Here is a 23,448-nt window from a genome sequence, read left to right on the forward strand (position 1 = left end):
CGGTAGGTCCACCTTTAACTTTCACCCTCCAATGGGAAGCAGAGACAGAGGCTGCAGCTCCGCCCATTCCTCAGAGCCAATCAGCTTGTTGAAAAGAATGAACTGATATCTCTTAACAAAGGCAGTTCCTGATTGGTCACAGCAGGGGCCTGCTGATTCTGCAGAACCTAGGCAACTTGCAAAGCTTATTTTTCAGTTTCTCAAATACCCCAGAGGCTGGAGTGAGGACCATCATCATAAACAAAATCCCACTTTCCCCAGCACTGCTTTACTGTTCGCAGCATAGGAAAATGCTTTCCCTGAGAAGGCCACTTGCTGACCTAGCCCTTAGGAAGATAGGATGGTGGCAGGGAGAGAATGCGATATTAATTTTGGATAAATTTACCCTAGAGTGTCCAATGAAAAGCCTTTCAGATTTCTTTGTTGGCCAAAAACCACGTGCTTCAGCATCTGAGGGGAAGATGAAGGGTTTAAGACAGCGGAAGGGTATGAATCTGTAAGAAAGATCCCAGATCGGTTAGGAAGAATAGAGGGACACCTACCTCTCTGGAAAAGTCTAGATGCTAGTCTTAGTTCAGCTCCCCTTTCATCTGAGCATCAGTGGTCTTTCTGGCTAGAGTAGGTACTCAAATGCTCTTCTTTGAAGCTCTGGACCGAAGAGGAAGCAGAGGCTTCCTTTGGCTGGTGCACAGGAGGAGGTGGGAGGATAGAAAAGAAGTTAAAAGTTCAGGGACAAAGCCTTAGCAGCAGCCTGACTCTGGAATTTCTCCTGCTTTCAGGTGGGGAGAAGGAGTTAGCTGCCTTTTTTTTCTTTTTTCCCAGAGATTTTTGTCAGAGCGTGTGTGCTCACTAGAGAAACAGAGAGATGGAAAGTGAGAAATTATCTCCAGGGGGATAGCCATGCCACAATCCCTTCTCCTCTTGGGATCTTGGGTATGCATGTACACGCATCCAGCATGAGCTTTAAGCTGCTGGGTCCAGGACTCAAATCATGGTCGACTACATGGGAGTCCAGCGACATAACTGTTATACCATCTGTTGGTCTCAGTGATTAGCTGCTTTTTGCAGCAGGTGGCATATTGGTTAAGGCACTGAACTCCTATGGAACTCACCATAGACTCTAGGGGCCCACCGCAGCTCAAGTCCCAGACCTGGAGGCTCAAAAATTGTCTGCATGCCCAAAGTCCCAGGAGGAACATGTAAGAGAAGGGATTGCAGCATGGCCATCCCCTCTGGGGGGTGATCTCTCACTTCTTCTCCCTCTGCCTCTTTCCAGTGAGCACACTCATCCACTCTGGCAAAAACCTAAAACCAACCACAACGAAAGACAATGGATTTGGAGCAAAAAAGAAAAACAAAATAGAAAAATCACAATTTTCCTGTGAATGGTGGTTCTTGGCAATATTACTTTGATCTGGGAGATGCTGAGCAAATGAAGAGGTGCGACCCATGTTCTTTGGAATTCACAGGACAGAAGGCACAGCATTCTAAGGTCTACAGCTAGACCACCTAGAAACTATCCCCAGGCTAAAGGTAAGGTGATCAGAGAAGTGGCCCCAGAAAACCAGTTCTTCTGACCTTTAAGGATGTGGATGGCCCAGAGGCCTTCTGAAGTTATCTTGCCATTGTAAGATGGGCTGGGATGACTCACTGTTTTAAATACATGATAAAGATCAGCTACTGTATTTACTATTACATTCTGGCCTCATTTTCGTAAGGGCTTTGAAACTCAGAATGAACAAGACCATGTGTGAGATGTTTTGATTGCAAATATCAAAGAGACTGGGTAATAACAAACAGTCGCCCTAGTCCACATCTGCTGCAAAACCCATGAACCACTTCAGATTCCTTGGTGAGATGATCTGAGACAACACAGTTTCTAATGAGTTTGGTAACTAGATCATGGCATTTTTATTACACCATAAATGAAGATTCGTTAAATAAAATTAAGTAAGGCAAGTGACACAGTAAGACCAGTAGTATGCCTTCAGGACTTGATCCATTTTCCAGATGGAGAAAACATTTTCCAGAATGTAATACTCAAGAAACATAAGACAGATTCCACTTGTTTGAGGTATCTAAAGTAGTTCAACTCTTAGAAATAGACAATAGGATGGTTGCTGGGGATGGGGAGAAGGGGCCAGAGGGAAGTTTTCCGTGGGTATGACATTTTACTTCCATAAGATGAGAACGTTTTAAGGTCTGTGAGGCAACAATGTGCGTGGTGAGCATATATTTTATTTTTGCAAGATAATGAAGTCATTATTATAAAACTTTTTGTGGGTAAAAATTAATCTGTATTTAGACAAAAAAGTGTTTAAGAATCTACTTACTGAAAAAAGTCTTCATTTGCCTTTAGGAAAAAGTCATGCTTTTTTTGTGTGTTTTTTGTTGTTTTTGCTCTAGGGCATGTGCACTCACTGGAGAGAGAGAGGGAGAGATAGATGGACAGAGGGAAAGTGAAAAATCACTCCCCATCCCTGCAGAGGGGATGGCCACATAGCAATCCCTCCTTCTCTAGTCTCCTCTTGGGATTTTGGACATGCCTGCACATGTGCCTGGTGAGATTTTCAAGTCCCTGGATCTAGGGCTGAAAATGCAGAGTCACATGAGATCCAGTGCCTTCACTACCACATGACCTGCTGGCCCCGCATGCCCTTCTTAAAAATTTTTTTTTTCAGCTATTGATTGCTATGTAAATTCAGGTCCTAACTTATGACTGCAAAGTGCCTTTACTGTTTCCTGAATGAGCTATCATGGCTACTAATGGTCCTGGGACCCATCCTCCCATTCATTGATCTCCAACTGGGAGCAACCATCTCTATTATAACACGGTAGGCAGGGACTGCAGGGTGGGTTTTTCTTCTACTCTGAGTACAAGAAAGCGATCCCAGCCCTGCCCCTACATTGATCTCTTCTATTCAGACATTGAGTGTCAGAGGATGGGCAGGAGAAACAGAACAAAGGTCAACCGGAAGAGACTTGGCTGGATCAAGATAAAGATCATCAAATCTGGAGCAGCAGAGACGTTGACTAATAGAAACAGAGAACATGTTAGAGAAGGTTGAACCCCCCCCCCAAAAAAAAAAAATCTAAGAATTGCTTTTGAAGGACATAGAAGAACGGTATAATCCGGGAAGGAGAAAGAGAGGCTTAGCCATTAATGTCTGGAGTCTGAGAATATCAGGCTACAAAGCTGTGTTTCTCCTGTGAACGTTCTTCCTATCTCCTAGTAGTTTTCGAAAAAGACTGTGCAGCTGATGGTAGGAGAAGCTCATTTTCTTGAAAAAATATATATATTTTTTGAAGTCCAGACCTCATCGTCATCCCTTGTCATCATCTAATGACCATTGTTAGATGCACCTTTCAGAATCAAATTTAGCCCTGGAATGCTCACTCATCCAAAGTGATACTACTTGTAGTTTTAGCCTCTAGAACCCAGCTGTAAACCTAGGAGAAGCCAGAGAGGTCTCTGAGCTGGTGAGGAATCCTCATGGGAACCCAGACACTTCTCCCAACAGAGGCCTTCATCTATGAACTCTTACTTCACAAAGAATTGTAAGTAGCCTTGCTACCTTACTTTTTAGGTGATAACAGCTAAGAAAACAAATCTTGAAGGCAAGCTATGTTGGCAACAAAGACAAATGCATCCTGACAGTGAGGAGGGCAGCAGAAAAGCTTATAGCCACAAAATTAGCAAAACCTGGGATTTTGCAGAGAAGGTACAAACTGGTTCTTGTTGTTTTTTGGAAAAGGCAAGAAGTAGACCCCTGGTTCATGATGTATGTATTTGAGTTTTGCTCTAGTTTCTTTATATCCTACTGTAGACCCTTTGGAAAGAAGTTATTCATCCTAGCACCTAGGTCTTTTAGGATGTGTGGAATCTCTGCCCCGTCATCCTACTATTCCCAAATTTCTCTGACGTCTTCTCTAGCTCTGTCCTCACTCTTGGCTGTGGGCACAATCACTCTGTGTTGAAACATGTCTCAGACTTCTGTATGTCACCAGGCAAACTAATCTGCCTCTGGGGGCACTTTGAGTTATCACTCCAACCTGTCTCCCGGCCCAGATAACCTTATGTCATGAATCAGAATGTCAGGAAGCTGCAAGGGGCCAAAGAACACTGGGGCTCCCAAGGGTCCTCTGTTGCCCTGTGCTGGTGGCTGTCTTTTGTTCCTGGTCCCTATAAATGGATGGAGCATGAAGGCATTTTGGATTACTGTGTGTGCTGGTCCCTGCTCCAAGGTCCTGGCATGGGCCAGTCTCTCAGGGAGACACTCCAGGACCTGAGGACTGGATTAGGTCGTGTTGCAGGGCCTGGAAGAGGCTCCTGAGGGACTGGGCCCAGATGTCCTTCTGATACCCGTGGGACAAGGCTGTGCGGTAGGCCGTGTAGGCCATGGTCAGCACTGTCCTTTCAAAGTCTTCCTTGGTGAGGATTCCTGGGCGGCTGGAGAGGCTGGCACTCAGGCGACGAATGTCTGGGATGCGCTTGGGGATCACGTCATTGCAGACGGTGTGGAAGTCTGAGGCCTTCCGCAGGGAGGCGAGTTCCTCGTCCTTGATGGAGATCTGCAGGTCAGGGCTGATCTCCAATTCGGCCAGCAGGAACTGGTGAGAAACACAGGCAGTGTGAAGACTCGAATCGGCACATGGCTGAGGACCCGTTATACTCATTGTACACACTCACTTAGGAAGGCAGCCATGGAGGAGCTCGGGATCCCAGAGCACAGAGTTCCACGGCTGACATTCCCACTTACTGGGTAACTTGTGTGAGTTACGTAAATTCTCTGGGGACCAGCAGTTAGCGTAATGGCTATGTCACTGGACTCCCATGTAGTCGACCGCGGTTCGCATCCTGGACCTGGTGGCTTAAAACTCAAGCCAGGCACGTGTGTGTGCGTGTGCAAGATCCTGAGAGGAGCATGGAGGAGAAGGGATTGCGGCGTGACCATCCCCCCTGGGGTGTGATTTCTCGCTTTCTGTCTCTGTCTCTGTGTCTAGCGAGCACACGCGCCCTATAGCGAAAACCTCTCAAAACAAACAAAAAAATCACTTCTCTGAGCCTCACTCTTCTCTGTAGAACAGTTGCGACATCTGCTTCACGCAGATTTTTGAGAGACATAAATAAGGCAAACGTGGTTGACTCTAATATGGTACCATTATTTAGGTGGCTGGTTATTGTTTCTAGTGTCCCCGATCAATCTCTTCTCCCCTTTCCCCTCCCGCTCACCAAAGATCTAGTAAAGCATACATTGCGTATTTTGAATAATTTCTAAGCAGAAGCTGGGAGTTTGAAGGATGCAGAGAACCATAGTAGGAGTTAAATGGGATACAGAGGTTTGTCCTTGACTGTCACCTGCTGGCTAAGAGCAGGGCTGGGACCGTCATGTGCCTCCCTGTGCTGTGCCGGGCTCGCAGTAGGATCCTCATAAATACCCGGATGGAGTGACTCCCGATCCTAGCTCTTCTGAATCCATCTTCCCCTCGCTCTAATCCAGCCTCTGAGGCACTGTCTGCTATCTTCCTAAAACATGGATCTGTTTGAATGACTCCCACATTCAGGACTTGGCAAGGGCTGTGCATTTTCTGGCGTATTCCCCAAGGTGGGATGCAAAATCTCCCTGGTTCAGGAGTGAGGCTACCACAGGCCGGCTCTTTCCTAACTAGACGGCCCTGTGCATGGAGTCAGGATGTGAGAGTGGAGGGGAACCTCAGAGAGCATCGTTGATTTCACATTCAGCCATTGAAGAGACTGAGGACCAGGGAGAAATGGTGGCTTATGCAGAGTCACATGCTGATGGGTGACTGAGCCAGGACTAAAGCTCAGCCCTCGGGTCTGAGGTCCCGCTGCTGAGCTGGACTGAATGGAGCAGCTGTGGGAAATTTACCCCAAGGGTTGGATCAGGAGGAGTAGGGGCTCAGTGCTACCAAGGGGTGAGGGGCAGAGGAAGAGAGCCTGTGGGGAGGCCCTGGACCTCTGGGTACTGTGGGTAGCCAGAAAGAATTGCTGTCACAGCAGGGAAGGAGACTTGGCTGCACCCTGACACTGGAGGGCTTAGCATTGCCCAGTGCTACTAGTCCTGTCTGAAAGCCTTTGTTGGGAAATATTGGCCCACTCTGGTGCCTGGGTGCTGGGACTGGCACCTACAGGCCAAACCTGATCGCTAATTTTGCCTGGACTGAGCCCCTCATGCCTTGTTACAGTGCATGAGAAAGGAGAGGTTTGAGGAGAAGCTTGCTTTGGGATGGGCAGGGTTCCATGACTTCTGAAAATCAGTCTAGGCTCTTCTTTATGGCAGGAGATGTCAGTCCTTTTCAGGGACTCACTTCTCCAAAAAAAGGAAGGTGCAGTGCCTTGCGGGGTAGCTTGCCTTGGTGACCTTCCCTCTGCCTACCTCGTAGAGCAGTTCCACCTCCTCCAGGGAGGTCTGCAGCACGGGATTCAATGGCATCGATGAGGACCGCTTTGGCCGATGGGCAGCCGGGAAGAGCACAGCTGAAACAAACAAGAGAGTGAGCTCCAGACTCTGCGTGCTCCCTGGCCTCTCCTTTTAATCAGCCTTGAGGGAAGTAGCCAGCATGCCTTGAAAGTGACCCGGCTAGCAGGTGGTGTTTGTGGTTAAAGCACTGGACTCTCATGTGGCTGACTGAGGTTCAATTCCTGTACCCCGCAGCTTGACACTCATGCCAGGTGCAAGTGCGTGCGTGACCAGAATTCTGAGAGGAGAACGGAGGGGAAGGTAGTGCAGTGTGGCCATTGCTCCTGGGGGTGATTTCTCACTTTCGTTCTCTCTGGCACTTATAAAAAAAAATCTCTCGGGGGGTGGGGGGGAAGTAACAGGCTTGAACTGAGGTGGACATATAGAGCCAGAGGAGGGAGCAACTCCCCTGGTAAGTCAGAACAGTGGCTCCAAACCTGGTTACTTATTAGAACCATCTAGAAAGTTTTGAAAAATATATATGCCTGGGGCTATGTTTGCCCTAAGAAACTTATATTGAATTAAAGCAAAATGATGCAAAACAGAAGTGAATGAACAAACATAAAGCCCCAAATTCAACATCAGTCCTTTAGAAAATACCATTTCCTACCAGCACCCCTTGTCTCGGCACTTGATCAGCATAAAGTGCTGGATTATGTTTCTTCATAACCCTTTTAATCAGAGTATCAAACTTCTGGCTTCGTCCTTGATGGAGATCTGCAGGTCAGGGCTGATCTCCAATTCGGCCAGCAGGAACTGGTGAGAAACACAGGCAGTGTGAAGACTCGAATCGGCACATGGCTGAGGACCCGTTATACTCATTGTACACACTCACTTAGGAAGGCAGCCATGGAGGAGCTCGGGATCCCAGAGCACAGAGTTCCACGGCTGACATTCCCACTTACTGGGTAACTTGTGTGAGTTACGTAAATTCTCTGGGGACCAGCAGTTAGCGTAATGGCTATGTCACTGGACTCCCATGTAGTCGACCGCGGTTCGCATCCTGGACCTGGTGGCTTAAAACTCAAGCCAGGCACGTGTGTGTGCGTGTGCAAGATCCTGAGAGGAGCATGGAGGAGAAGGGATTGCGGCGTGACCATCCCCCCTGGGGTGTGATTTCTCGCTTTCTGTCTCTGTCTCTGTGTCTAGCGAGCACACGCGCCCTATAGCGAAAACCTCTCAAAACAAACAAAAAAATCACTTCTCTGAGCCTCACTCTTCTCTGTAGAACAGTTGCGACATCTGCTTCACGCAGATTTTTGAGAGACATAAATAAGGCAAACGTGGTTGACTCTAATATGGTACCATTATTTAGGTGGCTGGTTATTGTTTCTAGTGTCCCCGATCAATCTCTTCTCCCCTTTCCCCTCCCGCTCACCAAAGATCTAGTAAAGCATACATTGCGTATTTTGAATAATTTCTAAGCAGAAGCTGGGAGTTTGAAGGATGCAGAGAACCATAGTAGGAGTTAAATGGGATACAGAGGTTTGTCCTTGACTGTCACCTGCTGGCTAAGAGCAGGGCTGGGACCGTCATGTGCCTCCCTGTGCTGTGCCGGGCTCGCAGTAGGATCCTCATAAATACCCGGATGGAGTGACTCCCGATCCTAGCTCTTCTGAATCCATCTTCCCCTCGCTCTAATCCAGCCTCTGAGGCACTGTCTGCTATCTTCCTAAAACATGGATCTGTTTGAATGACTCCCACATTCAGGACTTGGCAAGGGCTGTGCATTTTCTGGCGTATTCCCCAAGGTGGGATGCAAAATCTCCCTGGTTCAGGAGTGAGGCTACCACAGGCCGGCTCTTTCCTAACTAGACGGCCCTGTGCATGGAGTCAGGATGTGAGAGTGGAGGGGAACCTCAGAGAGCATCGTTGATTTCACATTCAGCCATTGAAGAGACTGAGGACCAGGGAGAAATGGTGGCTTATGCAGAGTCACATGCTGATGGGTGACTGAGCCAGGACTAAAGCTCAGCCCTCGGGTCTGAGGTCCCGCTGCTGAGCTGGACTGAATGGAGCAGCTGTGGGAAATTTACCCCAAGGGTTGGATCAGGAGGAGTAGGGGCTCAGTGCTACCAAGGGGTGAGGGGCAGAGGAAGAGAGCCTGTGGGGAGGCCCTGGACCTCTGGGTACTGTGGGTAGCCAGAAAGAATTGCTGTCACAGCAGGGAAGGAGACTTGGCTGCACCCTGACACTGGAGGGCTTAGCATTGCCCAGTGCTACTAGTCCTGTCTGAAAGCCTTTGTTGGGAAATATTGGCCCACTCTGGTGCCTGGGTGCTGGGACTGGCACCTACAGGCCAAACCTGATCGCTAATTTTGCCTGGACTGAGCCCCTCATGCCTTGTTACAGTGCATGAGAAAGGAGAGGTTTGAGGAGAAGCTTGCTTTGGGATGGGCAGGGTTCCATGACTTCTGAAAATCAGTCTAGGCTCTTCTTTATGGCAGGAGATGTCAGTCCTTTTCAGGGACTCACTTCTCCAAAAAAAGGAAGGTGCAGTGCCTTGCGGGGTAGCTTGCCTTGGTGACCTTCCCTCTGCCTACCTCGTAGAGCAGTTCCACCTCCTCCAGGGAGGTCTGCAGCACGGGATTCAATGGCATCGATGAGGACCGCTTTGGCCGATGGGCAGCCGGGAAGAGCACAGCTGAAACAAACAAGAGAGTGAGCTCCAGACTCTGCGTGCTCCCTGGCCTCTCCTTTTAATCAGCCTTGAGGGAAGTAGCCAGCATGCCTTGAAAGTGACCCGGCTAGCAGGTGGTGTTTGTGGTTAAAGCACTGGACTCTCATGTGGCTGACTGAGGTTCAATTCCTGTACCCCGCAGCTTGACACTCATGCCAGGTGCAAGTGCGTGCGTGACCAGAATTCTGAGAGGAGAACGGAGGGGAAGGTAGTGCAGTGTGGCCATTGCTCCTGGGGGTGATTTCTCACTTTCGTTCTCTCTGGCACTTATAAAAAAAAATCTCTCGGGGGGTGGGGGGGAAGTAACAGGCTTGAACTGAGGTGGACATATAGAGCCAGAGGAGGGAGCAACTCCCCTGGTAAGTCAGAACAGTGGCTCCAAACCTGGTTACTTATTAGAACCATCTAGAAAGTTTTGAAAAATATATATGCCTGGGGCTATGTTTGCCCTAAGAAACTTATATTGAATTAAAGCAAAATGATGCAAAACAGAAGTGAATGAACAAACATAAAGCCCCAAATTCAACATCAGTCCTTTAGAAAATACCATTTCCTACCAGCACCCCTTGTCTCGGCACTTGATCAGCATAAAGTGCTGGATTATGTTTCTTCATAACCCTTTTAATCAGAGTATCAAACTTCTGGCTCCTCCAGCTATCCCAAGTATGGCTGCCGAGAATCTGCACACAGGTGACAAGCTAAGGAAGAGAGCTCCCAGAGACCCCGACACCTGGCTTCTGGGCAGCGTGTGGCTAAGCTCAGGGCTTCCCCTAAGGGGCACTGACACGGAGTGGTAGTTAGTCTAAAGTCAGCCTCAACAACGTTGCTCAGGTGGTGGGTTTTACAAGTGGTGGCTAGAGGGAGGGATGAGCTGTTGGAAGATACCTGGTGGCAAGACCTAGGCCTGACGGAGGACAGGTGAAGGAGAAGACAGGATATAGTAGGTAGGAGTGATCAGTGTAAAGAGCCCTTCTCCTGCACCTGAATCAGCTGGGAGCCAACGGCCCTGGCCACGTCTGCAGTGCCTCAGTGGAGCAGGCACCGTGCAGAAGTGCTGGGCAAGCCTGCTGCCAGGTGCGGCTTCCCCCAGACCCTTGATTGGGTTCCACCCGAAAGTTGGGGAAATAATTATAAAATCCTGAGATGAGGAGGTGACTGACACCCCCTGAGAACAGAGCACAATGCCTAGAGCCGTATGTGACAGCTCTGATAGTCAATAGTGGTGCCCTGGAGCCATGGAGGAAAGGTCAAATGTTCAGGGTACTGTGTTAACGAGGACAGGGAAGGACATCAAGCATTCCAGAAGGATTTCCATTAGATGGGATACAAACTGTCTTCAACGTGAACCTCCTACTTCCCAGAGAAACGGGGTTGCATGTACTGGAACATCGCTCTCTCAGTCATTCGTTCCTGAGCTCGCAAGCGCCACAAGTCCCTCAAGGCTGGGATAAATATGCTTTTATGTTTCTGTGGCCCTGGCAGAGCCTGGCGGGCATCAGGCATAGCTATTGGCTGACCAAACCCCTGCTCTGAAGGAGGCCTCTCCCTGCAGAGGGACCAGTTCAGCCTCCCTGACTAGTTTTGAAGAAGAAACCTATGAGCTCCAGAGCAGTATTTCCTAGCCCGGCATGTTGGCAGAATTGGTGCTTTGCCAGAAAAGAACCAAAGAATCCTAGATTTTTCAAGGCCTTGAAAAATACTCCCAGGTCTCAGCTCCAGAGATCTGATTTTAATTGAACTAGGCGCAACGGGGACAATAAGAATTTCTAAAGCTTCCTGGGTGCTTCTGATAGCAGCCGAGGCTAATGGGAGGGAGCTTGATCTGAGGTGGTGTGGGAGTCACTGGCGGCATCGTGTGCGAGGTACATGCCATGAATCCGGATGAATCGCTTACAATGCCTCCATGTAAGCTATCAGTTATTTCTAATGTCCCCAGGCAAACTCTTCTTCTCTTTCTCCTGTCTACCAAAAGTCTTCTAATCTGACTAGTTTGGATAATTTCTAAGCAGAAGCTGGGCATTCAAAGGATGCGGAGAACTCTGCTAGGATTGCCCAGTGGTTCTCAAGCTTTACTATTCATTAGAATCACCTGGAAGATTTTTTTTCTTTAGGGTCTACCTCCCACCCTCCTTAGGGCATGTACACTTACCAGAGAGAGACAGAAAGGGGGGAAGTAAAAAATCAGCCCCCACAGGGGATGGCCACACTGAAATCACTTTTCTTCCACCCTCCTCTTGGGATTTTGGGCAGGTATGCACACATGGTCATTGTGGTTTTCAAGCCCCTATGTCCAAGTCTCGAACTGCAGAGTTGCCATGTGGGATACAGTCACCTTAACTTCCACACGGTTTACAGGCCCTCACCTGGGTGCTTTTAAAAACCCAGATGCCTGGAACCAGTAGATTGCTTAATGGTTACATGGCTGAATTCCCACCTGGCCAACTGCAGTTCAAGTCCTGGACCTGACATGCCAGGCACATGCACATATGTGCCCAAAATCCCAGGAGAAGAATGGAGAAAGGATTGCAGCATGGTCACCTTGGGGGAGGATGATTTCCCTCTTTCTCTTTCTCTCTCTCCAGTGAGCTCCTGTGCCCTATAGCAAAAATATCTCTAAAAACAAAACCCAAAACCCACATTTGCCTGAGACCACATCTAAGGCCAGTTTATGGAAGTCTCTGGGGGAGGAATGTAGGCATCAGGACTTCTTGCAATTCCCAGGTAGTTACAATGGGTTTTCCAGATCTATAGTCAAGCCCTTCTACCAGAAGACAATTCAAAGCCTACCCCCATCTCACAGGGCCATCTGAAAAAGCCACGTGTATCGTATTCCTGGAGGTCACTGGCAGAGGCACAGAGAAGATAGGAACTTTGTCTCTGCTTTTCCCTCAGTGCAAGGTGCATGTGGACCTAGATGGAAACGGGATCTTTCTGTGTCCTCTTTTCTCCTCTCCATGAAGTCCTCTTCTCAGGACAGGTTCTGAGAGTGGCTTGACTTCTTTCATTCCGTTCCCAGAATTTCTTTCTAATTGTAAAATTAAAGGTATTTCTCCCTTTAGAAATATTCACCAGATGGAGGGAATAGGGAGGGACTGTCCTGAGCGTGGAGCTCTTTCCACACCTTGCAATCACAGACTTCCTGTGGCCAACTCCAGAAAGGGATTCACTTAGACCCTGACTTTCTTAACGCAATTATTTCCCTTTGAACAACAGTGCTTTTAACTTGCCTGCCCCAGTTGGACCCCGAATTTTCAAAGAGTCTAGAAGAAAATATTTCCTGATTCAAAGCTGAGCTTGATAATGTAACCTTCATTGTTTCTAAGCGCCCTTGTCCTCACACTAATAACAACATACATTGGAGGAGATTCTTAGAAATAGCTTTAGCCCCTAAACGAGGGGAATGGCTGTTGCTTTAGATAGTGGGTGTGGCGTCAGGAATGTCCTGCATGGGTTCCTCCCTCCCCCGCATCACCCCACCACCCTGGCAGTACTGCCCAGCACTTTTTTTTTTTTTTTGAGAGGTTTTTGCTATAGGGTGCGTGCACTTGTCAGAGACAAAGTGAAAAATCACCCCCCAGGGGGGATGGCCACACCACAATCCCTTCTCCATTCTCCTCTTGGGATCTTGGGTATGCACGCACATGCGCTCGGAATGAGTTTCAAGCCACCGGGTCCGGTACGCGAACCACGGTTGACTACATGGGAGTCCAGCGGCATAGCCATTACATTAACTGCTGGTCCCTTCCCAGCACATTTTTGAGGTGGTTTTGACCCTGTGCATCAGGCAGTGGTAGGGGCTGTCTTGCCCCTTTAGGCTGGTGGAATGTGGCATACTTGAGTGTAGACTTCTCAAACAGCTCAGCTAGGGACCAGCAGTTAGCATAATAGCTATGTTGCTGGACTCCCATGTAGTTGCCCACGGTTCGAATCCCAGACCCGGTGGCTTAAACTCATGCTGGGTGCATGTGCGTGCGTGCTCAAGATCCCGAGAGGAGAATGGAGGAGAAGGGATTGCGGCGTGATCATCCTCCCTGGGGGCTGATTTCTCGCTTTCTGTCTCTCTGTCTCTCTCCGTCTGTCTGGCAAGTGCACGCACCCTATAGCCAAAAAAACCTCTCCCAAAAGAAAACAAAAGCAAACAGCTCAGCTGCTGCCTAGGTCTGACACCCTGTATGAGGCAAGGCTAGAAAGGATACATTGGGGATGCTGGAGGTGGCAGGTGAGAAACCCCTCTACGTAGTCCATGTCAAAACATGGAGATAGGGCCAGCAGGTGGCATGGTGGTTGAAATGTTGGAATCCCACATGACTGACCATGTGATTTGAGTCTCAGACCTGGCAGCTTGAAAATCATACAGGGCACACATACATGCATACCCAAGATCCTGAGAGGAGAGTGGAGCAGAAGGGGTTGCAGCCTGACCATCTCCCCCAGGGAGTAACCTCTTACTTTCCCTTTCTCTAGTAAATGCGTGGGAAACAGTCTGAAAACAAGCAAACAAACACAAACCATAGAGGTAAACTGGTAAATGTATGGTCACTCCAAGATGTTCTTACTCGTGGTGGTGAATGCTGAAATGCCATGACCCAAACAAGGGCTCACCAACTCCAAGATGTATCTGTGCAGAGCTTCACACTAGACTGGTTTCTTTCTTTTTAAACATTTTTTGAGAGTTTTTTTTTTTGCTATAGGGCACGTGTGCTCGCCAGAAAGATAGAGACAGAGACAGAAAGCGAGAAATCGCCCCCCAGGGGGGATGGCCACATCAAAATCCCTTCTCCTTCAGTCTCCTCTTGGGACCTTGTGCATGCACGCACATGCACCTGGTGTGAGTTGAAACCACTTGGTCCGGGACTTGAACTGTGGTCGAGTACATGGGAATCCAGTGACATAGCCATTACACCAACTGCTGGTCCCAAAACTAGACTTGTTTCTACATCCTTAGAAAAATAGCCCTGCTCCCCTAGGAAGTCCAGCACACTCTTGTTTTCCTTCTCCATGTCCTGAGACTTCCTGCATCCATTCTACACTCGTGGCATCTTGCTGTACACCACCCTGGAAAGTTCACTGGGATCTCCAGCTCCCTGGAGAAAGGGGACAGGTTTTATGCCTCCACTGCTCGTCCTCTGTGTCTGCACAACGTGAGGTCTGAGTGCAGTCTCACTATCCTGGAATGCTTGCTAATGTAAAAACTTAGGGGACCAGCAGATGGTGTAATGGCTAGGTCGCTGGACTCCCCATATAGTCAACCGCAGTTTGAGTCCTGAACCGGTAGCTTAAAACTCACACTAGGCACATTTGTGTTCATGCTCAAGATCCCGAGAGGAGAATGGAGGAGAAGGGATTTTAGCATGGCCATTCCCCTGGTTCGCCTGGGTGGGTGTGTGTGGGGGATTTTTTTTTGCTTTCTGTCTCAGTCAGGCAAGTCCAAGATCCTATAAATATATAAAATCTCTCTTAAAAGAATAATAAAATAGGTACCAAATTAAAAAAGAAAAGGAAAGAAAAAAACAAACAGAACAACATCCCTGGAGACTCCTGAGGTTTTGCTGGTTTTTCTTTTTCCCGTCTGTTTTATCCCCTCATTTATGGAGGTCATTTTCAAGTTCAGCCCTTTACTCACCATGAGCAATTAGGAAGCTGCATTGGGAGCACAATCTTGGCAAGCCTGCCAGGAGGGAGGCCTCATTGGAAGGCCATTAGCAACTGTGTTTTCTCAGAGAGCAGACAGAGGTGGGGAGCAGGGTGAGGAGACTGGAGTTGGCCCCCTGAGCCTCAGCTAAAAGGCTACGGGGACACTGTTGTCAGGATCTCTGACTGTGTACCTGGTGCTTGATGTAAAAGGGGTCCACATGTTTCCTTTCTTCTCCACTTAGTGCTCCTCATGCAGCCCACTTTCCAGGTGTTCCTTCAGGGTGTGGGTGTGCTCCTGAGGGCTGCTCACTGTGCCTGTGCGTCTGTCCGGGTGTCTGCACAGGCTGGCCTTGGGGTAGGGGGGCCGAGAGCTGTTCCTTCCTCCCAAACTCCTTGGACAAACAAGCCTTTGGGGATATTGACTGACTAAGCTACATTAGATCTACCAGCAGAGAACAAGTGATTCATTCATTTGCTAAAGGTCATGCCAACTGGACTAAGTCCAGGAATTGGCTCCTGAGAGTCATACTTCGTGTGCCGGAGCATGTTCTGCCCGTGTCCTCTGTGGAGAGACTCCTTCAGCACTCAGACTAAGGCTGTTAACATGTGAAACTCGGGTATTCTAGTCACGAGTGCCCAGTCGGTTCCTGTAATGGTGCTTCGTGCTTTCCATAGGAACCTTGGGAGGGCACTGTAACTTTCCACCTTACAGAGGACGAAACGTGGAGCTGCAGGAACTTGCCCTGGCCCACCCGTCTTGTTTCAGGTAGAACTGGGATTACAACCCAACTCCCAGGCTCCAAAATCTAATTGCCACCGATAAGATGAACAATGCTATCTTTTGTATGCATGCCTGCCCAATGACTGGCCCTTCTTCAGTTCTGAATAACTACTGGAAGAATAAGTGAATAATTGGGTCCATTTTCTTCTTTTTTTTTTTTGCTAGGTCTTTTTTTTTCCCCCACAGGGTGCTTGTGCTCATGGGAGAGACTCAGAAAGTAAGAAATCACCTCCCGTGGGGGTGATCATGCCGCAATCCCTTCTCCTCCATTCTCCTCTCAAGATTTTGGGCATACACATGCTCAACATGAGTTTCAAGCCACTGGGTCTAGGACTCACCATGCCACCCGCTGGTTTCCCTTTCTCTGTCTCTCTCTCGTGCACGCGCATTTATTTTTTTTTTTTGCTAGGGGCGTGTGTGCTTGACAGGGAGAGACAGAGAAAGAGGAGAAGAGAAAGCACCCCTCATGGCGTGTGTGCTTGACAGGGAGAGACAGAGAAACAGAGGAGAAGAGAAAGCACCCCTCATAGCCATGCTGCAATCCCTTCTCTTTCTCCCTCCTTTTGAGGTTTCAGGCATGCACGTGTATCCTGTGTGTTTCTCAAACCACTGAGTCTGGGACCTGAACTGCACAATCAGCCATATGGGGTCTGGCTGTCTTAACCACCATGCCACAGAGTCAGCACAAGAGTCTATTTGTTTTCGTTTCTTCTCCACTTAATGCTCCACACCCAGCCCACTCCACCCATAACATATTTAATTATAAATGATCAAATTTATTTGCTATAAAACATATTCTTTAATGAATCACATATTTGATAAAAACCTCTCTGAGGGGCCAGCAGGTGGCATAGTGGTAATGGTGCTGGAATCCCACATGGCTAATGGTGGTTTGAATCCTGGACTGCTGGCTTGAAAATCACAACAAACAAATAAATAGATTAATGTTAAAACTAGCTATAAACAAACTTCTTTGATTTATAATAATGTGATATTCAAGGTTAAGTTCCTACCACCTTAGAATGACTCTTGCTCTTTTCATCCTTTGCAATCACTTGCACAGTCCGACCCACCTGCCCTGCACCTGAGCATCTATCTGTGTGTGGCTGGAGGCAAATGCCAGTGCTAAGTGGTCTCACTTGAAATTCATGGCCACTAACCTCACACGGCCTGACAGTCTCACTCAGATCCTAACTGCTCTCACTCTCCCGCTTTCTCAGCGGACCATTTCATACTGTCTGTTCTCTCCTTCCCTGGCTATCTGGTACACACCGACTTCTCTCCTGTTACTGTATTGAAGAGCCAACTCTGCCACATGTGCAGAAGCCTCCTGCCAACCCCATAAAGCTACTGCTCAGCAGTTCAACCTTTCCTTTCCTACCTCATTCGTTTTCCCCTCTCTACTGGGTCTTCCACAGCAGCATGCACACATACTGTTACTTCTTCCGTCTTAATGATAAAAAGAGAAAAAGCCCTCTTCACTGACTGCTTTTCCTCACTTACCTATTCATACTCCACGCTCTGGCCTCAGCCGTGGGCTCCTCTCTCTCTTCTAGCACACACTATTCCGTCCTGACTTTTAACTATGTTTCCAGGCCAGACTTGATCCAGTTGCTGCTGGAATTTCCTCTTGGATTTGTAATAGCTGTTTCCCCTTACCCGTCTCCAAACCCCAACATAGGCACGTGTGTACGCGCGCCTGTCTCCGGCGTCATCGCCAGGCTTTTCCACCTCTCTCCTGCATCATCCTTGGTGTTTCTTTATCTTTCACACCCCATGTCCAGCTAGTTAGCAAACCTCACTGACTGCCCCTTCAGAGCTGATCTGAACCTGGCTGCTGCTTACCAAACCCCTGTGAGCTCCCGGTCCCAGCCTTGAGCATCTTTTGCTAAGTGTCTCTGCTTCCATGCGTGGCCACTGCCCTCATTTTGTTCTTAACACAGCAGAGGAAGCTGCTCTGTGAACACTCAGGTCCAGTGATGTCACTCTCCTGTCTAGAAACCAGCCTGCTTCCCCCATAGGACAAGGCAAAGGTCTTCTCGTGGCCACCAGGTTCTGCATGACCTGATGTCTTCTGTGTGTGTGTGTGTTTTTTTTTTTTTAAGTTCTTCTGTTTTTAAATTTGCTATAAGGTGCTTGTACTTGCGAGAGAGAGAGAGAGAGAGAGAGAAATAGAGACAGAGACACACAGAAAGAGAGGGAAAATGAGAGATCACGTCCCAGGGGGATGGCCACACTACAATCCCTTCTCCTCCAATCTCTCTGAATCTTGGGCATGCATGCACAATGCTCGGCACGTTTTCCAGCTGCCAGGTCCAGGACTCGTGTGCAGTCAGCCATGTGGGATCCAGCTAACGTATCCATCAGGCTGGCTTGACTTCACTTCTTACTGCCTCTCTCAACTCATTTTTCCTCCCCTGGCCACCCAGCCATGAGCCTCCTCACTGTCTCTGAGCAAGTGAGGCAGGCTTTTGCCACAGGGCCTTGGCATGTCTGTTCCTTCTGCCCAGAGTACGTCTCCTCCAGAGATTGCATGGCTCGCTCCCTTATCTTTCAGATATGGTAGGCGCCTTCTCAATGAGGACCTCTGTAACTCCTGTATTTAAACTTATAATCCTCGGTAAGCTCTAACCTCTCTGCTGCTGTCTAGCAAATCACGTATTTTCATTTACACGTGTGTTCAAATCCTGCCTCCCCTCAGTAGGCCAGCCCCGTGAAGGTCTGGGATTTTTACCGTTTGGTTCACTGCTGTAGTCTCCGTGTCTAGCATCGTGCCTGTTGTTACTTGTTGAACAAGTAAGGGATCCCACAGGAACACATGACCTCCCCCATCACCAACTCCGCACTTCCTAGAGTGCTTCACAAAATCCCGTTCCTAACAGGATGAGTCCCTGTTTGCAGATCCAGGTCCCAGCTAATTATCAGGAAATCAATGTTGACTTCCGTCTCTATCAGACCCTCCTCTTATCTTGGAGGAGGGCCTGTTCCTGCCCAGAGGAAGCCCCCTGTAATTTACTAACATCTGAATCCAGGCGGCTGGCTGTCTCCCCACACCTTAGCCCTTCGACGCTTTCTTTCCTTGTGGGCCAGAGCAGGGCCCTAGGTGGCCTGCTGGAGTAGCCTGCCTTCTTCGGCTGCCTGACCTCCTCTCGGACTTATACTGAGTTAATTAACACATTTTCCTCATCCCTCATCATCTCTAAATACACGGGATCTTCAAAAACTTCATGGTAAATGTGTATTATGAAAAATGATGCATGATTTTCAAAATTTTTTGCACTTAAATGCTTGCTCTAATTCCGTTTTCCCACACACTTTTTGAAGTCTTTGTGCATTCAGTAGAGCAGAACAGTATTAAGGCTAACCACAGTTTCCACTTAACTGTGCATAGCATTTGTACTGGAGCGCTTGTGGGAAGGGATTCAAACTGCAGATGCTATCAAGCCAAAATACAACTGTATTTCCAATGACCAGCCGAAGCAACTCTATGAGAAGGAGGATGGTGGGTGCGGAAAGGAAAAGCTCTCGTTTGTAAAAGACCTTTGGCCAGGTCCTACTGATTTCTTTGGTGTTTTGGCTCAGTGGCCATCCTCCTGAGAGCGTGGCACTGTTCTGAGCAAGCCAGGGTCCTGGCCCTGTGTGTTGGGGTCCTCTGGGGTGCTTCCGAGAGGAGCTGATCTTGGCCAGAAAACTCCTCCATGCAGGGGGAGCTTATGGGGTAGAAGCATGGTCTGGAGGATGGAGAGGGGTTGAATGGATGGGGAGACCCTGATGTCAGATGGACCTGGGTGTGGGTGGATCTGCCTCTCCCTCCACTGGGATGATTTAGGACGTCTACCTCTTGCCTCACCTCTGTTTCCTGACCTGTAAGTGGTCAGAACAGCACCTGCCTCTGGAGTCATTGTGGAGTACACAGAGTGGCCATGCATAGCACACTCGGTAACCCAGTGTAGGGAGCCAGCCACTGACCCCAGACCTTGCCCCTGTGGAACTTTCATGACTGAGAACACACACAACCCTGAAATAAACACCTGAAAATGACAAATCCCACCAAGTAACTGAAAGGTCATCCTTTCTATTAAACTACCTTTTTATTTTTCTTTAGGTTTTGTCAGAGAGTTTCTGTGCTTGCCAGAGACATAGGAAAAGTGAGAAAGCATCCCCCCCAGGAGGGATGGCCATGCTGCAATTCCTTCTCTTTTCTCCTGTTGGGATTTTGGGTATGTTCAAGTCACCAGGTCTGGACTCAAACCAGGTAGTTGACCATGTGGGATCCAGCCACCTTAAGCACCATGCAATCAGTTGGCCCTAAACTACTTTTAAAAGAAACAATTTATATGTATTTAACAAAAACGTAGACATTCATATTAACTTTAAAATAAATTTTAAAATTATTTTTAAGTTAAAATATTATTTTAATTTGTCATAGGACATGTGTGCTCACCAGAGAGAGACAGAAAAAGAGAAAGTGAGAAAGTAAGCTGCCAGGTTTGGCACCAAACCACATTTAGCCATGTGGGAGGCCAGCGCTTTAGCCACCATGCCACCTGCTGGCCCTAAAACTTTTTAAGTGTGGCAAGTCATCCTCTGTCTAGTGGTGCTTCTGCGGCTCTGGCTAGGATTTGAACTACGTGTGCATGTATATGTACATACGAGTGTGTAGACCTGGCTGTTTTGGGTTGGCCATGCTAACCCCAGGTGAGTCATTTGGTTCTAATGGAGCTGGCGGGCAGGAATGGATGATCTTGGCATGAAAAGCTACCTTCAGGGCGGAATCCTAGAGAGCGTTTCTCAGGGAGGGGCTGGGAGTGTGGTAGGAAAAAGGCTGTCCCGATGGCAGGGCGTATTCTCTTCGGGTTATTTCAACAAGTAAGAACAGGGCGGCTGGGGAGGTGGGATGGGCGTGGGAGGGATTGGAAGAGAGGATCTTGTAGGGAGAGGCTGGTCTCAAGCCGCTTCCAAAGGAAATTCTTCTATCTGGGGCTGGAGTTGGGATGAGGATAAGAGTAAAGAATGGATCAGTACATTTGGAAAAGCTGTTGTTTATTTGGGTGTGACTTCTATTCGGTCTTAAAAAAAAGATGGCAAAAACTGTATTCCTTTTATAGTTGGAAAAATGTTAAAAATGAAGAAAACCCATCAACTATGTGGAAGACTTTTGATGCTAGTTGGAGAGACTCCATATCAGTCGTTGACCCTGAACGCTGACCTGAACCTCTTGTCTATTTAGCATGTCACGTCTGCCTTCTAATGGCCTCTCTTGGCTGTGTTGGCTTGGCTTTAGATTCTTGTACGGATCGTGAACTTCCTGGGGGCAGGCCTTCCCCAGTGGGTGGGGGCTGGGTCAGCCAGGCCACTTACTCCCAGGATATTGCTAAAAAAAATTTCTGTTGAAAGTCTCAACCTTGGGGCCAGCAGGTGGCGTGATGGTTGAGGAGCTGAATTCCCATGGCTGATCATGGTTCGAGACCTGGACCTGGTGCCTTGAAAATAATGTCAGGAGCGTGCGTGCGTGTGTGTGTGTGTGTGTGTGTGTGCATGCTCAAAACCTGGAGAGGAGAATAGAGGAGATGGGATTGCAGCATGACCATCCTTCTTGGGAAGTGATTTCTCACTTTCCCTTTCTCTGTGTCTGATGAGTGCGCACATGTCCTATAGACAAACAAAAGAAAACCTCAACTTTCCTTTGATGACAAATTTTCATTTGTTTTTTGAACTGGTAAGTAATAGTTAACATTTAAGTAATGCTCCATCATTTACCAAGCACTTTCATTTACATTTTTGAATGTGACACTCAACACATAAGGATAAGTTTTACTATTGTTAATGTTAACTGTTTGTGTTCTATGAAGTTCAGAGAGGTTAAGAGACTTGCCAGGGGTCACACAGCCTGGCAGAGGCTGAACTTAAATCTTTGGGTACTGTCAGGGTAGTTCATGAGGTGGCTCTGGTGCTTACAAGCCATATCGTGAGTCAAAACGGCCTTTGGTTTTGCTCACAGCCTGTGCATTAAGAGTGGATATTATTCCCTTTTAATGGGTAAAATGAGCAGCACCCTCAGCTTAAGCCTAAGTGGCAGAACCCAGCCCTAAGATCTCTTTGCTCCCTGCTTCCAAGTGCTGCTCCCAAAGTCTGCGCATCACGGCATGGAGGGGCTGTGTGTGAGTGCAGGGCCCTGAGAAAAAAGGGAGTGTCGCATCATTTGCCCCTGGGCACCAACCATTTTCCAAGCTCAGCTCAGAGGACTGGCACATCCCCTCGTCACAGGCTTAAACACAAGGAACCAAAACGGAAAGACGGTGACTTGTGCCCCATCCCACCTGCATTTCAGACCCTGCTCCTTTGTACATGGGCTTCTCCCTCCATCCCCCACATGTAGTCCTTGAGAGGTGGGACGGTCACACCATGCCACCACGCCGGTCTTCATCTGATTCTAGGTCTCTAGAAACACAGGCTTGTCCTGAAGAAGCCCCAGGCTGCTTCCAGATCTTTCCGGGAGAGAGCAGACTCCTCTGACTTTAGGTAGCGGAAAGAGTTCAGTTCAGATGGGCGGGAAGTGTCAGCACTTCGGGTCACTCATTTCCTAACGGTGACAAATTCTCATTGGCTCCAGCTGCTGCTGGTGTGGCCAGGTAGAGGCAATCCTGTGGCCATCGAGAAAAGATGCCACCCCAGCTCCAACCAACCTCCTCCTGAGGGAAGGAATATCAACAGGAAGAGCAGAGCCTTCTGGGGACCCCTTCCTTCTGTGGTGGATTGATGGGGCGAGCACACCTGATGCTGCTGGGTGACTCCTTCCTCACCTCTGGGCCAGTGCTACGTGGCTGTACAGGTGCGTCCATTTCTAGAGTGGGCAGCCTGGAGCCCGCCCTCCTGGCAGCCCAGGTGAGCGCATCTTGCCCATGTCCCCCGGGCAGCAGGCCTCTGGCATCCTAGTACTCATGGTTCCATTGTGCTAGCAGCAGGCCTGGCACCTGCTCTCTAGACGGCCCCAGCTGCAGCAGCCAGTGGGGTTCTAGAGGAAGTCTGGCTACATTCTAGAAAGGAGAAATGAGCTCTCCTGGCAGCTGGGTTGTCCTCTGGGTGCCTCCCCCCAATTCCCTCAGCAGCTTTGACTCTCTTCAGTGTCATTTTCCCATCACTGTTGAAGTAGGAGGAACACGTCAAAAAGCGCAGAGAAATTGGCAGAGATGAGATCAAAGGAGGGCATGGGGCGTCCAATTCCCTCCCCTCTCTCACTCCCCTCCAAGTTTCTGATGTAATTAAGGGAGAATAATGAGCATCAAACAAACAAATGGATAAAAGGCAACTCACCCCTGCTCCACCCGTGGGCCACAGTAGCCTGAGCATTGTAATACAACAGCAGGAGCAGCAGCGTCTTCCAACACATCTTTTCCTCCTCAAAGATGAAGAATTACCCTCAAACCTGATGGGACCCTGGTAGCTACAGGTATACCCACACTGTCCTGCCAGGGGGACAGTGGCGTTCTCACCACCCTTCCCTTTGAGGCGTGCAGAAATGCCTGGGAAGGGAGCGGGCAGAAGGCTGCCTCCTGGGTGGGACAGGAGTCGGCACCTCTCTAATCCATCCGACTCTCTCTGGGATTGCGGGACTGGCCTTCCACAGAGAGGCTCTGTTTTTGAGCACATCTGGAGTGACTCACGGGGCATGTGATCTCCTTGGCAGTGGGGTGGATAAATATAATTTCTGTACTTGAGTTCCATGTGTTGGATGCACCCACTGGAATTTTTCTTTAACAAACAGACCCGCGGAACTTGTTAGCCCGGTGAAGAGTTGGCCGCTCTCCCCGTCCACACACACTGCACCAGAGCCAGCGCGAGGGCTGGAGGAAGAACTGGGAGGTTGCCTG

General features: G+C 48.7%; 1 protein-coding gene across 1 annotated transcript; it reads right to left on the reverse strand.

Annotated features, from left to right (window-relative positions):
* Positions 1-3,291: 3,291 nt before the first annotated feature.
* FAM180A (family with sequence similarity 180 member A) lies at positions 3,292-23,215 on the reverse strand. Its single transcript, XM_006145014.3, has 3 exons — positions 22,892-23,215; positions 9,026-9,126; positions 3,292-4,611 (listed from the first exon to the last, which is right to left on the reverse strand). The coding sequence occupies exons 1-3, from the start codon at positions 22,965-22,967 to the stop codon at positions 4,267-4,269; spliced, it is 522 nt and encodes a 173-aa protein (XP_006145076.1). The 5' UTR covers positions 22,968-23,215; the 3' UTR covers positions 3,292-4,266.
* Between the last annotated feature and the right edge of the window lie 233 nt (positions 23,216-23,448).

This window comes from Tupaia chinensis, unplaced genomic scaffold (assembly GCF_000334495.1).
Source record: "Tupaia chinensis unplaced genomic scaffold, TupChi_1.0 Scaffold000140_1, whole genome shotgun sequence".
Lineage (NCBI taxonomy): Eukaryota > Metazoa > Chordata > Mammalia > Scandentia > Tupaiidae > Tupaia > Tupaia belangeri.